At 36.3% G+C, this 19,291-nt stretch overlaps 3 protein-coding genes across 5 annotated transcripts in view; 1 reads left to right on the top strand and 2 right to left on the bottom strand.

The window, feature by feature from the left end:
• qless (decaprenyl diphosphate synthase subunit 1 qless) overlaps window positions 1-1,026 on the bottom strand; it is a 173,351-nt gene extending 172,325 nt beyond the window's left edge. Inside the window, exon 1 of the mRNA XM_083110932.1 lies at window positions 791-1,026. Within this exon, the coding sequence (XP_082967058.1) occupies window positions 791-991 (201 nt within the window). The 5' untranslated portion in view covers window positions 992-1,026. The remainder of the gene's footprint in view (window positions 1-790) is intronic.
• On the top strand, window positions 501-10,372 carry mRpL32 (mitochondrial ribosomal protein L32). 2 transcript variants are annotated; one of them, XM_083110934.1, is made up of 4 exons: window positions 501-714; window positions 4,438-4,695; window positions 6,481-6,623; window positions 10,156-10,372. In XM_083110934.1, the coding sequence occupies exons 1-4, from the start codon at window positions 663-665 to the stop codon at window positions 10,273-10,275; spliced, it is 573 nt and encodes a 190-aa protein (XP_082967060.1). In that variant the 5' UTR covers window positions 501-662; the 3' UTR covers window positions 10,276-10,372. The 2 variants fall into 2 exon arrangements, with proteins under 2 accessions (XP_082967060.1, XP_082967059.1); XM_083110933.1 differs by lacking the exon at window positions 501-714 and adding an exon at window positions 1,503-1,720.
• A 4,857-nt stretch (window positions 10,373-15,229) lies between these two features.
• The window catches only part of spn-F (C2H2-type zinc binding domain-containing protein spindle-F), a 35,695-nt gene continuing 31,633 nt past the window's right edge, over window positions 15,230-19,291 (bottom strand). For both annotated transcript variants that reach the window (XM_083111047.1, XM_083111048.1), the window contains exon 5: window positions 15,230-17,714. In XM_083111047.1, coding sequence (XP_082967173.1) covers window positions 17,344-17,714 — 371 coding nt within the window. In that variant the 3' untranslated portion in view covers window positions 15,230-17,343. The remainder of the gene's footprint in view (window positions 17,715-19,291) is intronic.

Here is a 19,291-nt window from a genome sequence, read left to right as displayed (position 1 = left end):
ATCACCCTTGGCGACTTTGAGAAAAAAAAAAACATGTAAAATAGCTGTCTTATTTTCTTTGCATCAGATACTTTTTTGGAAACCTGAAAACTCGAATGACATTAAGTCCAATTCGGCTCATCTTTATACGAACTTTTTTTTTCGCAAACCACGTGCTGCGCAAACCGATAGTCATATTGCTGTTCTGCTTCGGGGCTCAGTCATGAGACAACTAGCAGAACACTTTGCAGACGAAAATTAGATAATTTTGTTCCGCTGTTACATAAGCAAGCACGAAACATGAAAACCGATTGTACAGGACGCTTGTGAAGTTCATTTAAAATATACTTTAATACATGCAGATAGTGATATATATTAATTTTGCACATATTTGCACAAAACATCTCTTGTACACTTCGAGGCCACACAAGAAGCATAATAGTTCGAAGCGTCTGCTTTTGAGGAGAAACGTATAAAATAATTTTCTTAGATGCCATATCCAGACCACATTCCGTGTAGTACTGTTTGTATCATATTGATTAGAAATTGGTCACATACTTTCGATCTATCCTCTTTCTTTATTATTTTATGTACACGCACTTTATCAATGCATGATTTATTTAGATACGAAGCAGTAGCCTGTGTAAAGAGAACATTTCGTCAATAGCAGCATAATATGGTGTATGAAACGAACACAACAAGGCATCGTACATAAGCACTTAATAATTACCTGGTGTAAGTACATTTATTTCCTTTAGGAAATCTCATTTTATTGCATTGAAAGAATCGGTAACATAATTTTAGAACCTACCTGAATGCAGTGAAGTGGTGTAGTCCGAGTGGCTGGTTGTAGTCTCCATTGTAAAGTTTTCACAGATGTTGATGCCTTTCTCTTCGCTTGGATAGTGTGACCAAGCTGGCACAACTTCTCCAGCCGTAAACAGAGCCGACCCGACCCTAGACACGCCATAGTTAAGACTGTTGAAAGGCTTTGATCTCCAAAGCCTAACATAGCGCGGCCCACCGAGAGTGAAACCGGCGAGAAAGAGGGGAGATCTAAATTTCAGTACGATGTAGCAACCAGATGTCAGTAATGAGCAATTGCACATAAGTAACGGCGTGCCATGTTTTTGTTGCATCTCCCGTTGGGTAAATTATTGGAAACCGTGATGATAGTTCCCGTATGCTTTACTTGAATGTAGATGTAATTATGGCGCGATAACTTAGTTCTTAATTAATCAAATATTCGTGACACGGCGAGTCCTAACACTTTTCCAAAATGTTCTCAACACCTCCTAAAATTGTTCACAACGGACACATTTATAGTCATTTTGGCTCTAAATATACCCTTCTCACACATACATTCCCATAGAAAATTCTGGATAATCCTCTGCTCATCAGATTCACAAGAAGCTTGCAAAATGTTGTTTCTGTAAGTCAGTCACCTATAAAATTTATTTTTAGTTATGTAAATGTCTGACAAATTATTCTTCCCTCATTTCTTCATTACCTCCCAGCCTTCGTGTTCGGTAGTGTCTTTAGTTGACGACGTCGGCGGTGGATTTCCCTCACATGTGTAATTAATAATTGAAAATGTTCTGTTGCTCTATTGTATTGAGTTATATTTTAAACAAATGAACATCACTCGACGTAATGGCTGCCGTCGTAAAGTTTACAAGATCAACTCTTCAGAAGTTGGATCAGATTCTTTCAGTAATTTTGCATGGAAGAAATCCACCAGGTGAACACATATTTCGTATCTTTGTTTCTTCTTTTACAGTACAGAAATCAAACTAATTACGGAAAATTATTATACTTGTATGCGTACACATCAATGGACGGACATAGTTTACGTAGGAGCTAAAGGAATCCCTATTTAATCGTAATAAACTATATTCTGAGTCGTGACAGTTACGCTTGACCATATTTATTTGCATGATTTTGTTTTGCCTGTAATTATATGATACGCATCAGCGCCCCCCTCCGATAATTGGCATCGTTCATTGCGAATTACAAAAAAGCTGGTTACTTTAATTAGTAACAAGTTCATTTAGTTAGCATTCGAATAGATTATCAAACTCCGCTAGATTGAAAAATTGAGTGTAAAATACAGGAACCAGGTCAAGCTTTCACATTTATGCCATTTAAAAAAAAGATTGGTACTACTTTACTATACCTGAGACACCTGGAAATGATTCCTTTCGCACTTTTTTACATTGCTAACGTACTATTCTGCATTCCGGAACACTTATTTAGGTGAAATAATGGAATTCGTAACGAAAATAATGTATATTTCTTACATTTACGAGTACTTACTGTTCTTGTTTATTTCCACACACAACATGGCGGTAGCTTACCGTTGATCGCAATAGCGCGTCGGAAATAATTTTTTTAACATTAAAAACACTTTAGGAATTTTAAATTGACTTTTTTACTTACAAGGTATGCCTACTAGGTTAGGTTAGGCCTGTTAGGTTAGGTTCCATTAGCACTCCTTTCGTTCAATTTAGCATATACGGACAACATCGGCTTGTAGCAGCAGCAATATCGCGCTCTCGTAAAAAGCAAATGGTGGGAGCAGAAATAGCACGTTGGAGAGAGATTTTCGTATAAAACCACATGGATTCGCATTAAAATGGACCAAAACTACATTCCGGAACATCAACAACACTCCAGAAAATGAATTCCGTAAGTACTTTCTCCTATAAATTTGAAGGAATCCGTCTCAGGTATAGTAAAGTGTTACCAAAAGATTAAAGTTTCCAAAATTCCAAAGATGTTAGAAGTCAAACAACATAGCCTAAACTGAAGGACTAAATTTCCCCTTGACTTTCAAGGGTTGTTAGTGAATGAAGTATGTAAAAGTTAATAACAGATAGAATAACTATGCATTTCAGGAGATTAACTGTAGGAAATGTAAAAATATAATGAAAACAGTTGTGCTGTATATTCACTCAGCTGGTGGATAGAGTAGAAAAGCCTCTCCAAGAATATAATAATAGTGATAATTGGAAATTTAATTTTTATTTGTTTGTTATTACACAGTAATAATGGTAACATAATATAAGGGAAAAGGATTTCTTCAAATTTACAGGAGAAAGTACTTATGGAAATCATTTTCTGTAGTGTTGTGGACGTTCATGAATGTAGTTTTGATCCATTGTAATGCGAAAACATATCGTTTTTTGCGAAAATCTCTGTCCGACATGCTGTTTCTGCTGCCGCCATTTGCTTTCTGCGCGAGAGTACAATGTTCCGTGTGTTAAGATGATGCAACCCCATAGTCAGTGTTTCATCATCACCCTGTTTTCACTTGAACATGACTTGTCGAGTATTTTTTTTTTTTTTAACTATGCTTGCCTAACCTAACCTTATGGAAAATGGTTTTTGGGGCTAACATCAATGGTTTGTGAGGCTAACGTCAATAGTTTGCGATGTATTAGCATCATTTTAGGTACTAGTTTACTATCCTTCAGACACATTTATTTATTTTTACAGAAGAAACTACTTACCGTAATAAGTTCCTGTAGCATTGTTGAACATCGGGAAAGTGTTTTGTGTGATATGGGAATGTTTCATAGCTGAAATTCATGTTGTTCGTTGAAAATTAATTCTCCGACGGAGAATAGCTAGCCCCACGAACCATTGGCGCGTGGATAGGTTAGTTCTGTTAGGTTAGGAAACAGTTAAAATTTGGTGTCGTGTTAGTATCAGGATCTAGAAATTGGAAATGATTGCGAACCATTGGCGCTAGCCCCACGAAACATTGGCGTTAGCCCCACAAACCATTGGCGCGTGGTTAGGTTAGTTCTGTTAGGTTAGGAAACATAGTTAAAATTTCATCAAAACTACGTTGATACACCTTCAGGAATGTTCCGATACATAAGTACGAATGTCAAAAATTGACGAAACGAAAAAATTAGAGGTGTCCGAAGGATAGTAAATTTTTACCTAATTTTAAATCCGGGCACGAAAGTAGGTATTTTCCGGTGAACGAGGTTGCAACACTGCATAAATCGACAAACACTCGCACAACGTGCCCTGAACCAGTACGCTATCGCCTGCCATAATGTGTTACAGAATCGAAATAACAAGTAACAGTAAGTACTCGGAAATGTAAGAAATAGACATTATCTTAGTTAGAAATGCATTATTTCAACTTAGGAAATGTTCCGCATTCCAAAATAGTACGTTAGCAATGTAAAAAAGTGCGAAATATATGATTTATAGTTGTTTCCCTTATACTATAATAGTACTGTAAAACTTTACTTTAATAATCACAACCATGATTATGATTTCTACTATTTAAGTTTTATCAATGGACTAGCCCCCCTGTTACAAAAAATTCCACGCTTTGAAGCTGTTGCAAAAAAGGAGGAGTGCAATTGGAATGGCTGTTGTCACATCTGAAAATTAATTGAAAGAGCCCATATTATTGATTTTTGTTATTACTTGCAGATTTGTACAGTTTTGCACTTGCTGATGGCCTACCTATTTTATCTACGCAGCAAGCTAGAAACTCGCCACTTTCCACCCTCCAGGATTTGCTCAACGATGGATTTTTGTGGGCCGTACCTCGGAATCGTCGATCAGTGGAGAAGAGATGGGTTCGAAAAATGGGTTTAAAAGATAAAGTGTACAAGATGCTGCTTCCAAAGCAAAATCTATTAGTTTGCAATGCTTGCGGGCATTATCATGAAGCAGGAGTTTTGTGTGGTATGTAAAATATTGAATATTATAATGTCACATGTACTGATCTATGTTGTTAGTTTTCTTTGTTAATGTCACAATAGTTACAGCTGCCCAAGGTCAACTTGTGGTCATGTTACAGTGAACCTAGTAATGATTTTTTAACTTGCGTTTAGTAATCATGTGAGTTGTACAAAGCTAACTTTGTCACGGAAAAAACTAGAATGGGTCAGTTAATGACTGGAAAAACACATTTATGCTAGGGTTAAAAATTAACTCTTTATCAAGCTGCAAGACGTAACAGGATTTTTGTTTTGTGCCCATCTTTGCCTATGAAATAAGAAAAGGTCACTTAAAAACATTGTTAATGTGCCAATATTTTGATGGTATATTTGTTTTCGGCAGGTATATTTACAGTAGAACTCTGATTACGTTCAGGCATTATACATTCAATCTTGAAGGTCGAACATAGCAAAATGTTAAAAAAAAAAATCCTAGATTTTACATTTTCCTGCAATCTAATTTTTTTTTTTTTTTCAGCTTGGTCCCTTGAAAAACGTAAAATCGAGGTTCCACTGTATTTACTTTGGTTTGACATATCAGTTTGAGTCCTTACTCTTTCAGTTTACACACACCCACACATACTTGGTCATGATGAACTATCATATTCTGTTCTCTGTGCAGACATTGCCAACTGCAAGTATATGGAACTACTTTTCAATTTGAATCGATGGGTGGATTGAATTTTTTATGATAATTTCTTGATTCTAAAAGCTTTTAAGATATAACGAAAATATTATTTTTAGTAGGGAGATTGACAGGGAAATACAGAAGTTATGCTAAGTTAAGCTTCTATTTAGTTATAGTAATTTTTTAAATCTTCACCTAATCACAGTTGATGATTATTATTAGAGGTAAAGTAAAGTTTTTACTTATGCATGGCTTATAAGTTTTCTAAAACTAATGTTTCCATTATGAGATTCTTCTTCAGATTGCTCCAATAAAATCACATTAATAGGAAAATAACTGCTTCATAGTCGTTGCTCGCAGGTGAGCAGTGATGCACGTTGTTCATGCTTGACAGCTGATGACTATGAAGCAGTTTGTTTTTGATCAAGTGACTTTTATCCCTTTAATATTTTTTTCTTTCTGCTTCTTACTTTAACCTTTTTAAAGTGATTTCATTGAAGCACTAGGAAGAAGGATCTGGCAACAGACCCAAAACATTGGTTTTAGAAAGAAGACACATTTCACGAAAGTTAGCCTAGATGTCCCGATCGTAATGGTGCTTTCAAGCTTTCTCTGTTGGTTACCATTTCAAATAGAAATTGGTAAGAGCACATTCCAGACTACTAACCGTTAGTACTACATGATATGCTTGATTACTTTCTATCATGCTGTATTTATGAAGAGATAATTGTGTTTTATGCACCATTACAGTCAAGACAATGTAGGCTCACTTTTTGTGGAATGGCCCAGAATCTTATAAGCCACGCATAAGTAAAAGTTGTATTTTATCTCTAATAACTACTGCAGTTATATATTTTAAAAATTTAAGTTGTAACAATGTAAGATATGACAATCCTACTAAAAGAAACTATTAAGTAATGAATTATGTAAATGTTCTTTCTTATTTTCCAGTATATTTCTGGCTTTGAAAAGATAAAAGTGCATGAGGTCTCATGAAATACAACAAAACATTATTTTCTGTTGTGTTCTAAAGTCATATTTACAAAGAAGAGTACTACAATATTTTGTTACAAATCGTGAAATCATATATGGTAAAATAAGTTTTATTTCCTTGTATTGCAGGCAACTGCTATCAAAAAGTGACGCAAGAGACTGAAGCACTTAAGGAAGCAGTCCAACAGGAGCTGGGGCTCTCGCCTGTCGACAAGGAGGTGGTCGTGCTGTATGAAGGGGAACGAAAGGAGAAACCAGAGGAATTTTGGGAGGCGAGTTCAGTTCATTACAGGAGCATTTGTGGATTTTTTTTCTTATTTTAAGTTGTTTTATATATTTTTAGGCTAATTCTGATCCTCTAGCCTGGATTTAAACCCACCCTTGAGTGGAAAGATCATAAGTTTGCTCCAACAGCAGTACCTCAGCCTACAGTATTTCATTAATACACATGTTAACTATGTTTCGCAAATGTGAGCCAAAAACTTTTGAAATGTAGAATTGCATTTAAACATTATACATATCCAAGTTATACCATTGTTTGATATTTTATGTTGCAGGTCTACCTAGCTAAGTTAACGGACGGCAATGATGATATAGACAAAAAAAACGGCCTTACCAGGACTGTAGCCAGAATTTTATTTCAAGGGAGCTCATACCTTATCAGCAGGCACCATCTAAAGATGAAAAAGTGAGGGGTAGAAGCCCTGAAGATGAATTTCTCAGTATATTATTATTATATTACAAAAATATGATTAATCATGCTAAGGAACTAAAATTAATTTCCACTATGCACTTTTTTTTTGTATTTGAGGGGGGGGGGGTTCAGCTCCCTGGCACATGCCTGGGAGCAGAATATAGTTTCTGTTACACCATTAGAAGCAGGGATGGCCACAATATCTGGCTGATGGATATTTAAATATTATGATTGCTATTTACTTTTTCTAAGTTCAGTAAGTTAATCTGATAAGAATACTTTCTGAAATAAAGTTTATGACCTATGTTGAAAAATAAGGGAATGAATTGATAAACCCACATAAATTTTCTTGTTTTGTGCACCTTGATGTAAAACCCTAGGTAGCTCCCTCAGACAGATCAACCACGTAAATCTGTCCTGTCCCTGTGGCATACTGAGAGATGTTGTTATAATTTGACGAGTTTAAAAACAAGATGCTGCAAATAGCTGTTGCGCAGCTCACACCACATTTCTCCACTCTATTCTCCGCAGCGACGTTGGTTCGCAGTGTTGCAACCTGGAGGGAAAAGAATGGTCTGAAGATTTTCAACGAAATTTGTATTCCCTTTTTCCTGGGCTGTTTTCTACCTGTCGGAGTACAGAACTTCACCTCACCTTTTGCCAACTTGAACTCCCCGATGGCACAGTGGTAGCGTCGTCGCCTTGTAATCAAGGGATCCCGGGTTCGTTTCCTGGTGGAGGCACATGGTGGTTCGGATCCCACTTTTAAGTGTAGGTCCAGTCCTGATTAGCCTTACTGTGCATAAAGTGGACTTAAAACAACAAATCAATCCAATCCTTGTAAAACTTGAGAACCATCCATTTAGATACTCCCGTGGTGGTGCTTGTGGACTCGACAACATTATACTTAAGTTTATGTAACTCCTTCTGATTTCGCAAATATGTTGCAACATTGTAAACAATTTATCTGGCCTGTCCTCTAAGGGGCTTTCCAGAGCAGATTGTGGATTTCGTTGGAACCGGCATGACTTGATTTTTGCATTTCAAAAATATGCAGCCAAGAGTAAAGAGCAAGAACATTTCAGTGCACTTTATCAGATTGCCTTCACGTAGTGATTGTTGTACGATAAACAAAATAACCCCCACCTCACTCGGCTTTTTTTTTTATAAAAAACAGGCCACTGCTCGATGTCACATTCAGAAAATGAAGTCATTCGCCCAGTAGTTTCTCTTCGTTATAGACGTTAACATGCATGCGTAATACTACAGTTTACGATCCGCGCACCTCATGCATTTTCAAAGACCGGATTAAATCAAATGAACCACTGATAAACTGATATGAGCCGGCACCGACAATCTACACAGTAAAAATTGTTTGTCATATTTGTTTTAGCTTAATTTTGCTGAGTTGGCACCACTCGTAGTCTCAAGGCCAGACCAGTACATAGAAGAGTGGTGGGGAGGATGACATAATAGGAAGTGCTCCGCAGCGAACTGCGCATATCGGGACTTAACTTGTCAGGCTATAGTTTGAGTGAAGGACATATAAGGCATTGTGGATGTTAAGGGCGAACTCGCAAAATACAAGTTGCAGGAATCAGCATTTTTCCAAAACATCTGAGCTATTCTAAAGTTCGTGCAGTCCTATTCTAAAGCAAATTTCAGAGATTAGAGGTGAAGTAGACTTGTCAGATGTTGCACAAGTTCCTACAGGCTTCAATGTATATGATACAACAATAAAAGAAAAATCAACTTTTGTCAAGTTTGCCCATAATATCTGCAACGCCCCACATGTCTTCTGGGGTGTGGTGACATGTGGAGATGGGTTATTTGGGAAAGTTACTGAGTGGACTTATTCAGGCCAGGGGATGTGGTTGCATTCATATAAAGTTCAAAACACCAACCCTGAGACCTTCTGCAAACAAAACCACGTGCATGCAGAAAGCATTGCAAACTCATTGTAAAATAATCCACACGAAAATCCAGCATTGTTACAGGATTCATTACGTAAGGTAAAACAATGGCCAATTTGTAGTATGGGATACGCTGCCGCAAATGACGTCTCACTTTAAACCCAATGCTCTTTCTTTTGTACTTATTGCTTCACCTTTATGGTTAACTCTTTGCACCAGTAATCATTCCCCATAAATTTGGCTTCTTTCTTGCATGCAAATTTAATATATTTTACTTGTATTTTTTTTTAGACAAAATGATATAACATGGTAATGTATATTTCTAAGGTTTGATATAGATAGGAGTGTATTTGAAATTTGTTTGTAGATTTTATGTATATAAAATATATAATGGGCATAAACAGCCATATGCAATGCTGTAAGTCCAATAAATATATTGATGATGATGATGATCAAAACAAGACAAAGAAAGTTCGTAAATTTATTGCAGTTGGAAACTTTGAGCATCCTAATAACGATTTTTGTTCCGCCAAATACAGTGCACTTCGTAAATTAACTTTGTGACATGGAAAGGCAAGATAAGTTTGAACATTTTGTAGGAATATGTATTGTAACTTTCAATGAGCTTAAGAGATTTGTGTACATACTGATATTTTATAACATTGGTTATTTTCTAAAAATAATCATGTGAACAGCAAGGAAGTAGTGCCATTTTCAACATGGCGAGTTCTATGCATGTAACAGCAGATGATTGCGGTAGTAGGCGGTTATGAATCAGCTGACGCGGAGTGATGCATCGAATCGGTAAGACTGTTTGTTTACAGAAGGCCCGCGGAGTGATGCATCGAATCGGTAAGACTGTTTGTTTACAGAAGGTCTCAGGGTTAGTGATTTACACTATAGTCGGTGGGGCATCTCGACTGCCACGCAGCAGACTGGGGTGGGTGATTTATTGGAATTTTTCCTGTCTTGTCCCCGAATAAAGTGACTCTGGGGCTCACCCAGCCTCGAATCAATGGAGACCTGGGGGGTAAAAGTGGCCGTAGTGCCAATCACATCCCCTAAATGTGTCTTCATGGCAGGGTGCTATATGCACGGGGAACTTTACGTACCTCATTTGTTACTTGGCTCTTCCTTCCTTCCTTTCACTGCATGTATGTATACAATTTTAATAGTGTAATTTGTTTGTGCCTGCAGGGTAAACGTGTAGTGGAAGTCAAGAGAGAGAGGCCACAGTGGTTCAGCAAGAATCTTCTTGAAAAGTCAACAGTCAGTTTGCCTTCAAGTAGCGAGGTCAAACGTTCAGAACTAGGATAAAACGGCACTTTCTCCAATATTTCCATGAGTGTATGCTAGTGATAAGTTTTTTGTAAGATAGTATGAAAGTTATTGGAAAATAAAAATTTGTTTTCTATCTTTCTTTTTCCTTACTTTCAAAATAGTATTTGGCATTATGGTTTTTGACTATTATAATTTTTTTTTTTTTAAAGCTAATTTTTATGGTCTCAAGAATGCTGATGATTGAAGTACATGCATTATAATAAAAATTTCTTTATTTAAAAATATTCATATTTACTAATAATTTACATAACAATAAACTGTTGTTTTCACATAATTTAACACTGTACACATTTCTCATGCCAACAGTCTTCACTGAAGTATACATGATTTATGTTTGCATTCGAAAATAATTATTGTGCTTTCATAACAGGTAGATAATCATAGGATTGATTTCCTAATTCTTATTATTCTTACTGCATATGAATACAAGTTATATATGACACTGGGGTTGGTTCTTTGCGTCCTCAGAAATCTATCAAAGTGCACTGAAAATACATTTAAAACCTCGTGCCATTAAATTAACGAGAACTCTTAAGTTGCATTTAGTAACAATGAAAGTGGTTTCCTGCAATATCATAACAAGTTTACTCGAAAACACACACACACACGAAGCTTGATTGATTCTTAAGGAACTAAGCATACATATATAATTCAGATGTGATAAAGGCAACACAGGAGTAACCTTAAATTATCTATGTAGTCACATTCATAGTAACACTAATTAAAACTACTTTTTCTTTGTAATGACTATAGTTTTTATTGCTCAACCTGACAGCAAAAAATCATCTTTCGAAGATTGTAGATTCAGTAAGGTGGATCAAAAACCACAGTCTATGAACATTTCTGCAAGAAACACATTGACTGGGAAGATGATTTGTTCCATGAAAATAGCTTGCTACTATAATTGACCATGTGTAATACAATGATTTCAAAAAATTTCAGAAAGTGTGATGTAATTTTACTACTAGCAATCAAAAACACCTCTCTTGTTGCCCATTGTGTGGAAACTTTCTACAAATGAAACTGCTGACTGGAGTAAATCCCAAAATGACAAAAGAACTGGTTTCATGTTCATATTATAACATACATGCTATTTTTATAAAATTGTAACTTCTCGTTCAAAAATATATACATTATGAGTAACCGCCAAACAGATATCTTTAGATACAATATTACCTCAACAGTTAACAGGTTCCTTCAGGGGCTTTCAAATAAGAACATTAAAAATAACACTATAGCAAGATATTACAGAAAAAATTGGTAAATATAGCACCAACACAAAATACGTCTTTATGCACAATTTTTGAGGCAGATGGTGTTGAAAATTTGGTGGGCAGGATTGGAAGATAAATGTAGTACTGCAAATGTGCTACTATTTAGGAGCTTATGTGATCAAAATTCTTTCAACTGTTATTACATTTTGGAAACTGTATAGTATACTGCTGGACAAAAAAAAAACAGGACACCTTAATATTTTTGACATCTGAATTGCAATTACTTAAGATTTACACTCTCAGCTTGGTATTTTTCCGTAACTTTCGTTTCTGTTCTAATTTAACTTATTAATGTTGTATGTACAACTTCCGCAAAGTTTGTTTTCTGTTGAATATATTTCCAATAATTTAGTTAGCCTACGAATCAGAATTTAGGCGTTATCACAAAAAATGCAAGTGTTGGTAGCCAAAAATTGTTTGTCTTACTGAAAAGTACTAAATATTTCACTACAACACAATTTAAATAATGCCGGCCCCCAAGGTGGGAGTGGTTAGTACAGTATCCTACGACTCCAAGGGTCCCAGGTTCGAATCCTGGCCCAGGCATGGGTGTTTATAAGTGTCCCTTCATCAATTTCATCGCTCATCCTCATTTTCGCGATTAGCCGAAAGTGGCAGAAAAGCAAAGTGAAATAAATCGACAATTTACATAACGGCATAATGAAGAAATGCGACTGGTGAATAAAAATTAAAGAGTTGATATTTTTGAAAATATTATTGCAGGCAGGTTAAAGCTCTCATGGAAATTTAAGGATAATGTTATATCCATAGCTACATTTTTTTCCTCCATCAGACCCTTTAACATTTTCAAGATGACTTGTTTCAAATGAAACTAGCACCATGTGGTACCAATTAACACATTTCAGTTCAGTCTTCTTTGTTCATTACATACACATGAACAAAGGTAGACAAAACTAAAAATAATTCAGACCCCAGCCCCCTTTTTTTCAGGGCAGCTTTTTCCTTCTTCATACACAACCATAACCAGGCCAGGACTTGTACCTGGCAAGATCGAAAGTTGACCAGTTAACAGGCTTGATCAGAACTGGCTCTCATAAACAATAGTGTCAGCAAGCTGAAAACATGAATTCTACCATAAGCAGATCACAGTGTACATGCATTCCACAAAGATGACTTGCATGCATACAATATGTCAAACTTTTTATCAAAATATTAAAAAAAGTACATTGGCAAAATAAAACCCTATCATATTTTTCTGACTAAGCGAATTACGAACTTTTTCCTGAGAGACTGACTTTCATAAGTTTCATGAAAAAAATTGCATATATTAATAATTTCGTACCAATTATTTTTTCTAAAATTACATAAATAAACCATCTATAAAACACCATTGAAAACAATACTACTATAAATTGCAAGGGTGCATCGTGTTGTCATAATATAAAAAAACAAATACATACCAAAGCCATCCGTAATGATTACTAAACCAGGTACTTACTGACACAAAGAACACACATTTAAAAGTTACATAAGTGCAATGCAGAATGGTTGTCACTTCAATCTACAGACAAATACAAACTATACTTCTCTTCATGCACTAAAATGCATTAAGGAACTGAAAATAAAGAATATCTGAAAGACTGGAGTTATCATGCTTAATTTGTTTCATACATGTGCAGGAACCTGGACATCACAGGCATGTTAAAAGAACACTGTGTGTGTGCATTGTCGTCAAAGTTTACTCTGTAAATTCAAATTTTTAATCTAAGGAACAAAATTTGCAAAGACATATTTATGAATAACAAGTCCTCTACATTTAAGTATAATTTTTCATAATGTTCATCCCTGGTGCTATCAAGCAGTCTTCAATTTTTGGCATTCACTATAACTCATTGTTGAACTATATGGGGGAAATTTGGTTCTAAGTTAAATTATCTTTGTGTATTTCTCCAAGTATAGAAACTGGAGTAACCTCATAGCCCAGTAATACCTCACTTAAATATTTCAACAAGAGTGAATGACCCCAAGTAGCAGTAAGTTCAGCTTTACCCCATTCCATTACAAGGGGCTGACTGAAAAATTTTGAACTTGACCATGAAGTAGGGGTGGCATGAGGGATGACATGAGGGATGAAATTTGATACTAATCCTTCATATCAATATACTGTTTGACCAGCGATCAGAGCGCTCTCAAGTTTTCTGGCCTTGACTGAAGTAGCCAAGTCCATTCGTAAATTGGGGGAATTCACGGAGCAGCTTCTCTGAAGTGCGAGTCACGTGGGGAAAGATAGCAATGTTGCCAACCGGATAATATTGACACTAAGATGTTGGAAGTGCTCTGGCCAAGGGGGGGGGGACGCATTTGTAACAAAACGCAAAAGACGTGAAGTTTGTTCGTGTGTGTGTGTGTAGTGTGTTTGTGCGGAGTTCTGTACATGCTTTTGTAATGATTGGAGGCAGGACCGTCAAAACGTTCTGGTGTTAAACCAATGCCCAGCACGTGCAAACAGATGTTGCACAATGTGCTTGCATTCTGCGACAAAGAAGCATTAGAATGCCACCCTCCATTCTAACGATGCCCTATAAGTTAGACTACAATTCTTTACCCTACTATCCTTCTATTTTAAATTGGACAAAGGACAAACTGCATGGTTGTGATAAAAAAACAAGTCCTTGTCACAATCCTTTACTCCTGTGCATGTCCTTCAGTTTTCGTTAGTTACATTCTGGTGGATAAGCATCCTTGCAGATTGGTAACACTCTTCAATGTGCAACCGCAAATAGTGTTTTCCCACCTGCCTTCCCCTTTTTGTTGGCACTTTGCCAACTGGAGCTCTCCGATCGCTGGTCAAACAGTACCACAAACTACATGTCCATCAGTCACCTCTTCTTTGTTCTGAATAGAATGTTTTCTCCTGTATGTGTAAACAGAGCTCCACAGCTTCCATGACATCATTATCTGTGGCAAATTTGGTTTCAGCTAGTTTTTTTTTCCTTTAGTATAGGAAAAATATAATAGTCATAGGGAGTGATATCAAAAGAGAAAGGTGGGTGTAGACCAAATTGAAAGACTCACACATGTACTTTGGCTATGTCAATAGCGGAGACATCAGCTGGTGCATTATCAGTACAGAGCAACTCTACTTTCATCAACATTCCTAGCCTTTCTCCTTGATTACATTCAAAAGTGAGACACAGTATGTCCCCGTTACAGTTTCACCCTGCGCAGAAAATCAATCACACATCTTTTGAATCTCAGAATATGGATGCCATCATCTTTTCAACTTTCCTTGCCTTTATTGGCATGCAAGAGCCGTGATGTTTCCATTGTTATTTGTATTAGGGCTGAAAGTGGTGAACCCTTGTCTCGCCTACAGTTACCAATTGCGATACACGATCACAATCTTCATCAGCCTCAACCATCCTTGATCTTCAGTAGAGCCTGGATTTGTATGTAATTACATATTATATTCCTCCCTAGATACATACCTTGAACAGGAAAATGTCGACAATTTATATAACAGACATAACTTTGCAAAAGTTTTATGTTGCATATTTTTACATATTTGCTAATTTACTTTACATGAAACAACATATTTTGGTACTTTTTTCCTTTATTTTCGATCTCTGAATATGAAGAAAATTTGTAGCTCATGTGATGTCATATTTTCTAATCAATGAGATTCATAGTGCCAAGTCAAAAGATAGGCTGAAGACAAAAAAATACGGAAACTGTTATTTATCGAAAGATGCTGGTTACATATTTTCATTTTGCTGTAGGTTTAGGCTTACAGTTTGTTTTAAGTCCACTTTATGTCTAATCGGGACTGAACCTACAGATTAAAGTGGGATCCGAACCACTATGTTCCTCCACAGAGTATCGAAGCCGGGACCCATTGATTACAAGGTGACGACGCTACCACTGCGCCATCGGGAAGGCCTGCTTTTTAGGTTTAGGCAAAGCACCTAGAAACTTGGCATCAGCGGTCAAGAAAGCTACTTTCCTGTACGTAGTGAGTTACACAATATGTTCCCTTGTACAAAAAAGTACAAAAGTAGCTATGTATTTTCATTCGATTGTTCTCTCACTGTTTTTTCTTTTTTGTTTCATTTCGAAAGTTACAAAGAGCTCTCTTACACATTTACATATTCTACAATAATTTGTGATGTGAAAAGTAATTAATAGTTGACAAAATTGGTACATGTTGCTGTGCTTTTTTGAGTTTACAAATTTGATACAATTTTAATTTGAACAACGTATGTCCTTAAAATTATGTTGAATATGTTCAAATAAAATAAATATCTAGCAAAATTCTTGAAATTGCTTGACACTCTATTATTATTAATATTACATATTCTTTGATACTACATATGCTTTGATAATACATATTTAGGTACATATTTTATCAATATTGTTACATATTTATGTACATATTTTGAACTTTGATATTACATAAAAATCCAGGGTCTACTGATCACACACACATTAAATGGATTAACAAGATTTATACTGTCCCTATCTACTGACTAAGGAAGCCACAGGCTAGGGAAAAAAGGCTTGCAGGGATTAGTGGGGAAAGAGCTTCAGTTTTTATTTTAAGTACACTTTATGCACAGATAGGCTAATTGAGACTGGACTTACAGTTTAAAGTGTGATCTGAACCACTACGTGTCTCCACCATATAGCGCTGTGAGGGGACATGATGTCTGCTGGTGAAATACCACTACTCTAATCATTTCGTTACTTTCTCAATGAGGCGGTGTGTGCACGTTGTCCTTGTGTTCTGCATGCAGCATTCTACCACAAACCCCCAGTTGATCCAACATTGGAAATAAGTTGAAATGTCGAGGAAAATGTAAATAAGGATGGGAGAAGGAGGTGAAAGGGCTAAAAAGACATAAAAAAATATAAAGGACAGAGTACTCATAAGACAAAAAAAAAAAAAAACTTTAGCATGAGGCTGCTGGTCAGCCAGATAAACTACAGAGCTGTTTCTCATCAGGGTACTCTGCAATCTGCCTTCTACCTTCTACCTTTTATCTGCAAGCTGAAAAACAGGTTATACACCCACAAAATGTTGAGAAATAGGTACTGAAGAAGTGGGCACAGTTTCCAATTCAACAGCTTCATATATATATGTATGTCTAAGCACCTGTTCAATTTCTGAGAACGTGATATTTTCTAAGTCATACCATGCTCAGCACTGAAAACAAGGGCACTCACTGAGGGAGGGAGCACTCCCTACGTGAGCACATTCCCACCATTTTATTCACAAAACCATCATTTCCCTTGTATGATTTGATTAAGATTTTCTTCACAATTTTATGTGCACAATTGGCTACTGACAGTATAATAACATCATTATTGTTAATACTTCTAATCATTCATTCTATCATAGATGGAAACTGTTACTTCTTCACTCGCACTCATAGTAAACCAATGCCAAATTGTTACTTCTTCACTTGCACTCATAATAAACCAATGCAAATATTCTTCATAAAATACACTCAGCAGAGAAAATGCCAGCATATAAAAACTGGTGAGTATTAAAAGACATCTTCGTCTATTTATCACAAACTTTTCTCTTACATGAGAATAACCTCATGAAAAGTAACATGCCACTGACAATAAGAAATGAAACCTAACAAATATTTACACACACACACTTCATAAAATAGCTTGAACCATTCTTGTTGTTTGTTGTGATGTTAAATGACTGTACACACACATACCAGCAGTATAAAACCGAACAATGTCCACCAGGAACAGTCACTGAATCGGTACCAAAAAGCATACAATATTAGCAACACTACGGTATCATCTCAAACTGTTCACCTACTTCTTCATCTTCGAAATGACCAATGACGTGTCTCTCGAAAATTTTGTATTCCACACCTTCTGCATATACTTTGGAGCAGAGAGGGCACACCTTCTCGTCCGAGCCTAACAAATCAAGTCTGGGAAACGACGAATCGTTGGCATGATCTTGCTCGCTTACCTCGTATGATGATGCAGGTGGTTCGGCCACATCTTTCAACTTCTCCATCACATCATTGTCACCAGTGCTGGAATACGAATGGCCGGATGATCCCCAGTGTTTCAATGTCTCCAGCTCCTTCAGTTCTCCATCCGACACTCGGGCTTCCCTGTGCATACATTTCAAGCACTCGGTTCCTTGGACTGAAAAGCAGGGTCGGAGAAAAAATTGAATTTCAATTTATTGAACAGAATACAACAGGTAGTTTTGAATGTAACAAGAAATCAAATTTATGCAATCGACATACAACTTGGTTAATTTGAGCTGTCAAAAAATATATACAACCACAACTACCAGTTCCATAGGTGTAACTTGGATCCTTACTTTGAGGGTGAGGGTTGGGTAGAATTGAACTTGGAGATTAACTTTGGTGGAGCAGAATAAAAAAAAATTGAAGCCCATAAAAATATCACACAGGACTGTTTTGATAAATAACTGTTACATTTGCAACATAGCAAATATTACTCAATACTTTGCTTCTCAAGTTCCAGGAGGTTAACCAAAGTACCATTAAATTGTAAATTTTTACAAACCTAAAAATTGGGGGCAACCCACACCAAGTTACACCTATATTCCAGTTCATACCTACAATTTCCATATTTATTAATTTGTTTTTTTAATTCTTCAGGCATCACATGAAAAATGTCCAAGCTTGGTGTCTTTTCACATCATTCCCGATAGGTGATCATTTACAGCATGTGTTTTTATTGTGCTACAATGAAAATTAACATCCCATACTGCAAATTTAGCCTTTGTTTGTATTTGTTACCTAGCGTCGCTTTTCTGCTACTTTAGGAAAATTGTGGAAATGACGATAAGTGATAATTAGATGACACTGATGAAAGGGGCACTCACGAAGTATACCCATGCCCAAGCTGGGACTAAAATCCGGGAACTTCAGTGGCAACATCGAAAATTTACAATTTAACATGCTCAGCCTCTGGGCCAGCTGCTGGCTAATTTAGTACTTGTAAAATTGTACATCACAAATGCTAACATAGTTATTAATTCATTCATTAGAGACATACAAATAAAGCGCTCCAATTGCAGTGACATTCCTTAAAGGCACACAGTGGATGTGAAGGTAAGAGTACAGAGAGTCTTGTTCTCGATCATAGTACAGGTGGTGTGAACAGCACCCTTTACTTCCCAGGTCCCCACCACTGAAAGATTGAGCGAGTGCTTATGCAGGACATTAACTGAAAAATCCCAGATCTAGGTTTCCCACATGGCCATAGAGAAGTGGTCATGACAATTTGCAATGTATAGTTGTCGACTGAAAAGGACATATAGCCAATGCTAAAATTGATAGAAATCCATATGTAAACCGATTCTACCATTCAACTTCGTACCTTTAAAAGTTTGATCATGGCGGCGTGCAGTTTTAATATTGGCATGCTTAACACTGTACAGCAGTGGTTCTGAAACTTTTTTTTCTCATTGTACCCTTTAGCTCGAATAGTGGGTTTTGGGGAATTTTTTTGGCTGTTTGATATGTTGAAGGCTTGTATCTGTAGTTGAGCAAAATGTCATTCGGGCTGTATGTGAAATGATGGTAAACAAATAAAAATTATTAGGTGTTCCTATGTTTATAATGTTTTATGATTAATTACAAAAATAAAAATGAGGAACACATGTATGCTAAGAAGTATATAAAAAACAATGTTCATATATTTTTGCATAGTTATTTGAAAAAAGGAAAGAAAGAACAAAAATAAGT

Source organism: Lepisma saccharinum, chromosome 24 (genome assembly GCF_977018435.1).
Source record: "Lepisma saccharinum chromosome 24, izLepSacc3.1, whole genome shotgun sequence".
NCBI lineage: Eukaryota > Metazoa > Arthropoda > Insecta > Zygentoma > Lepismatidae > Lepisma > Lepisma saccharinum.
This window is presented reverse-complemented; position numbering and strand designations above follow the sequence as displayed.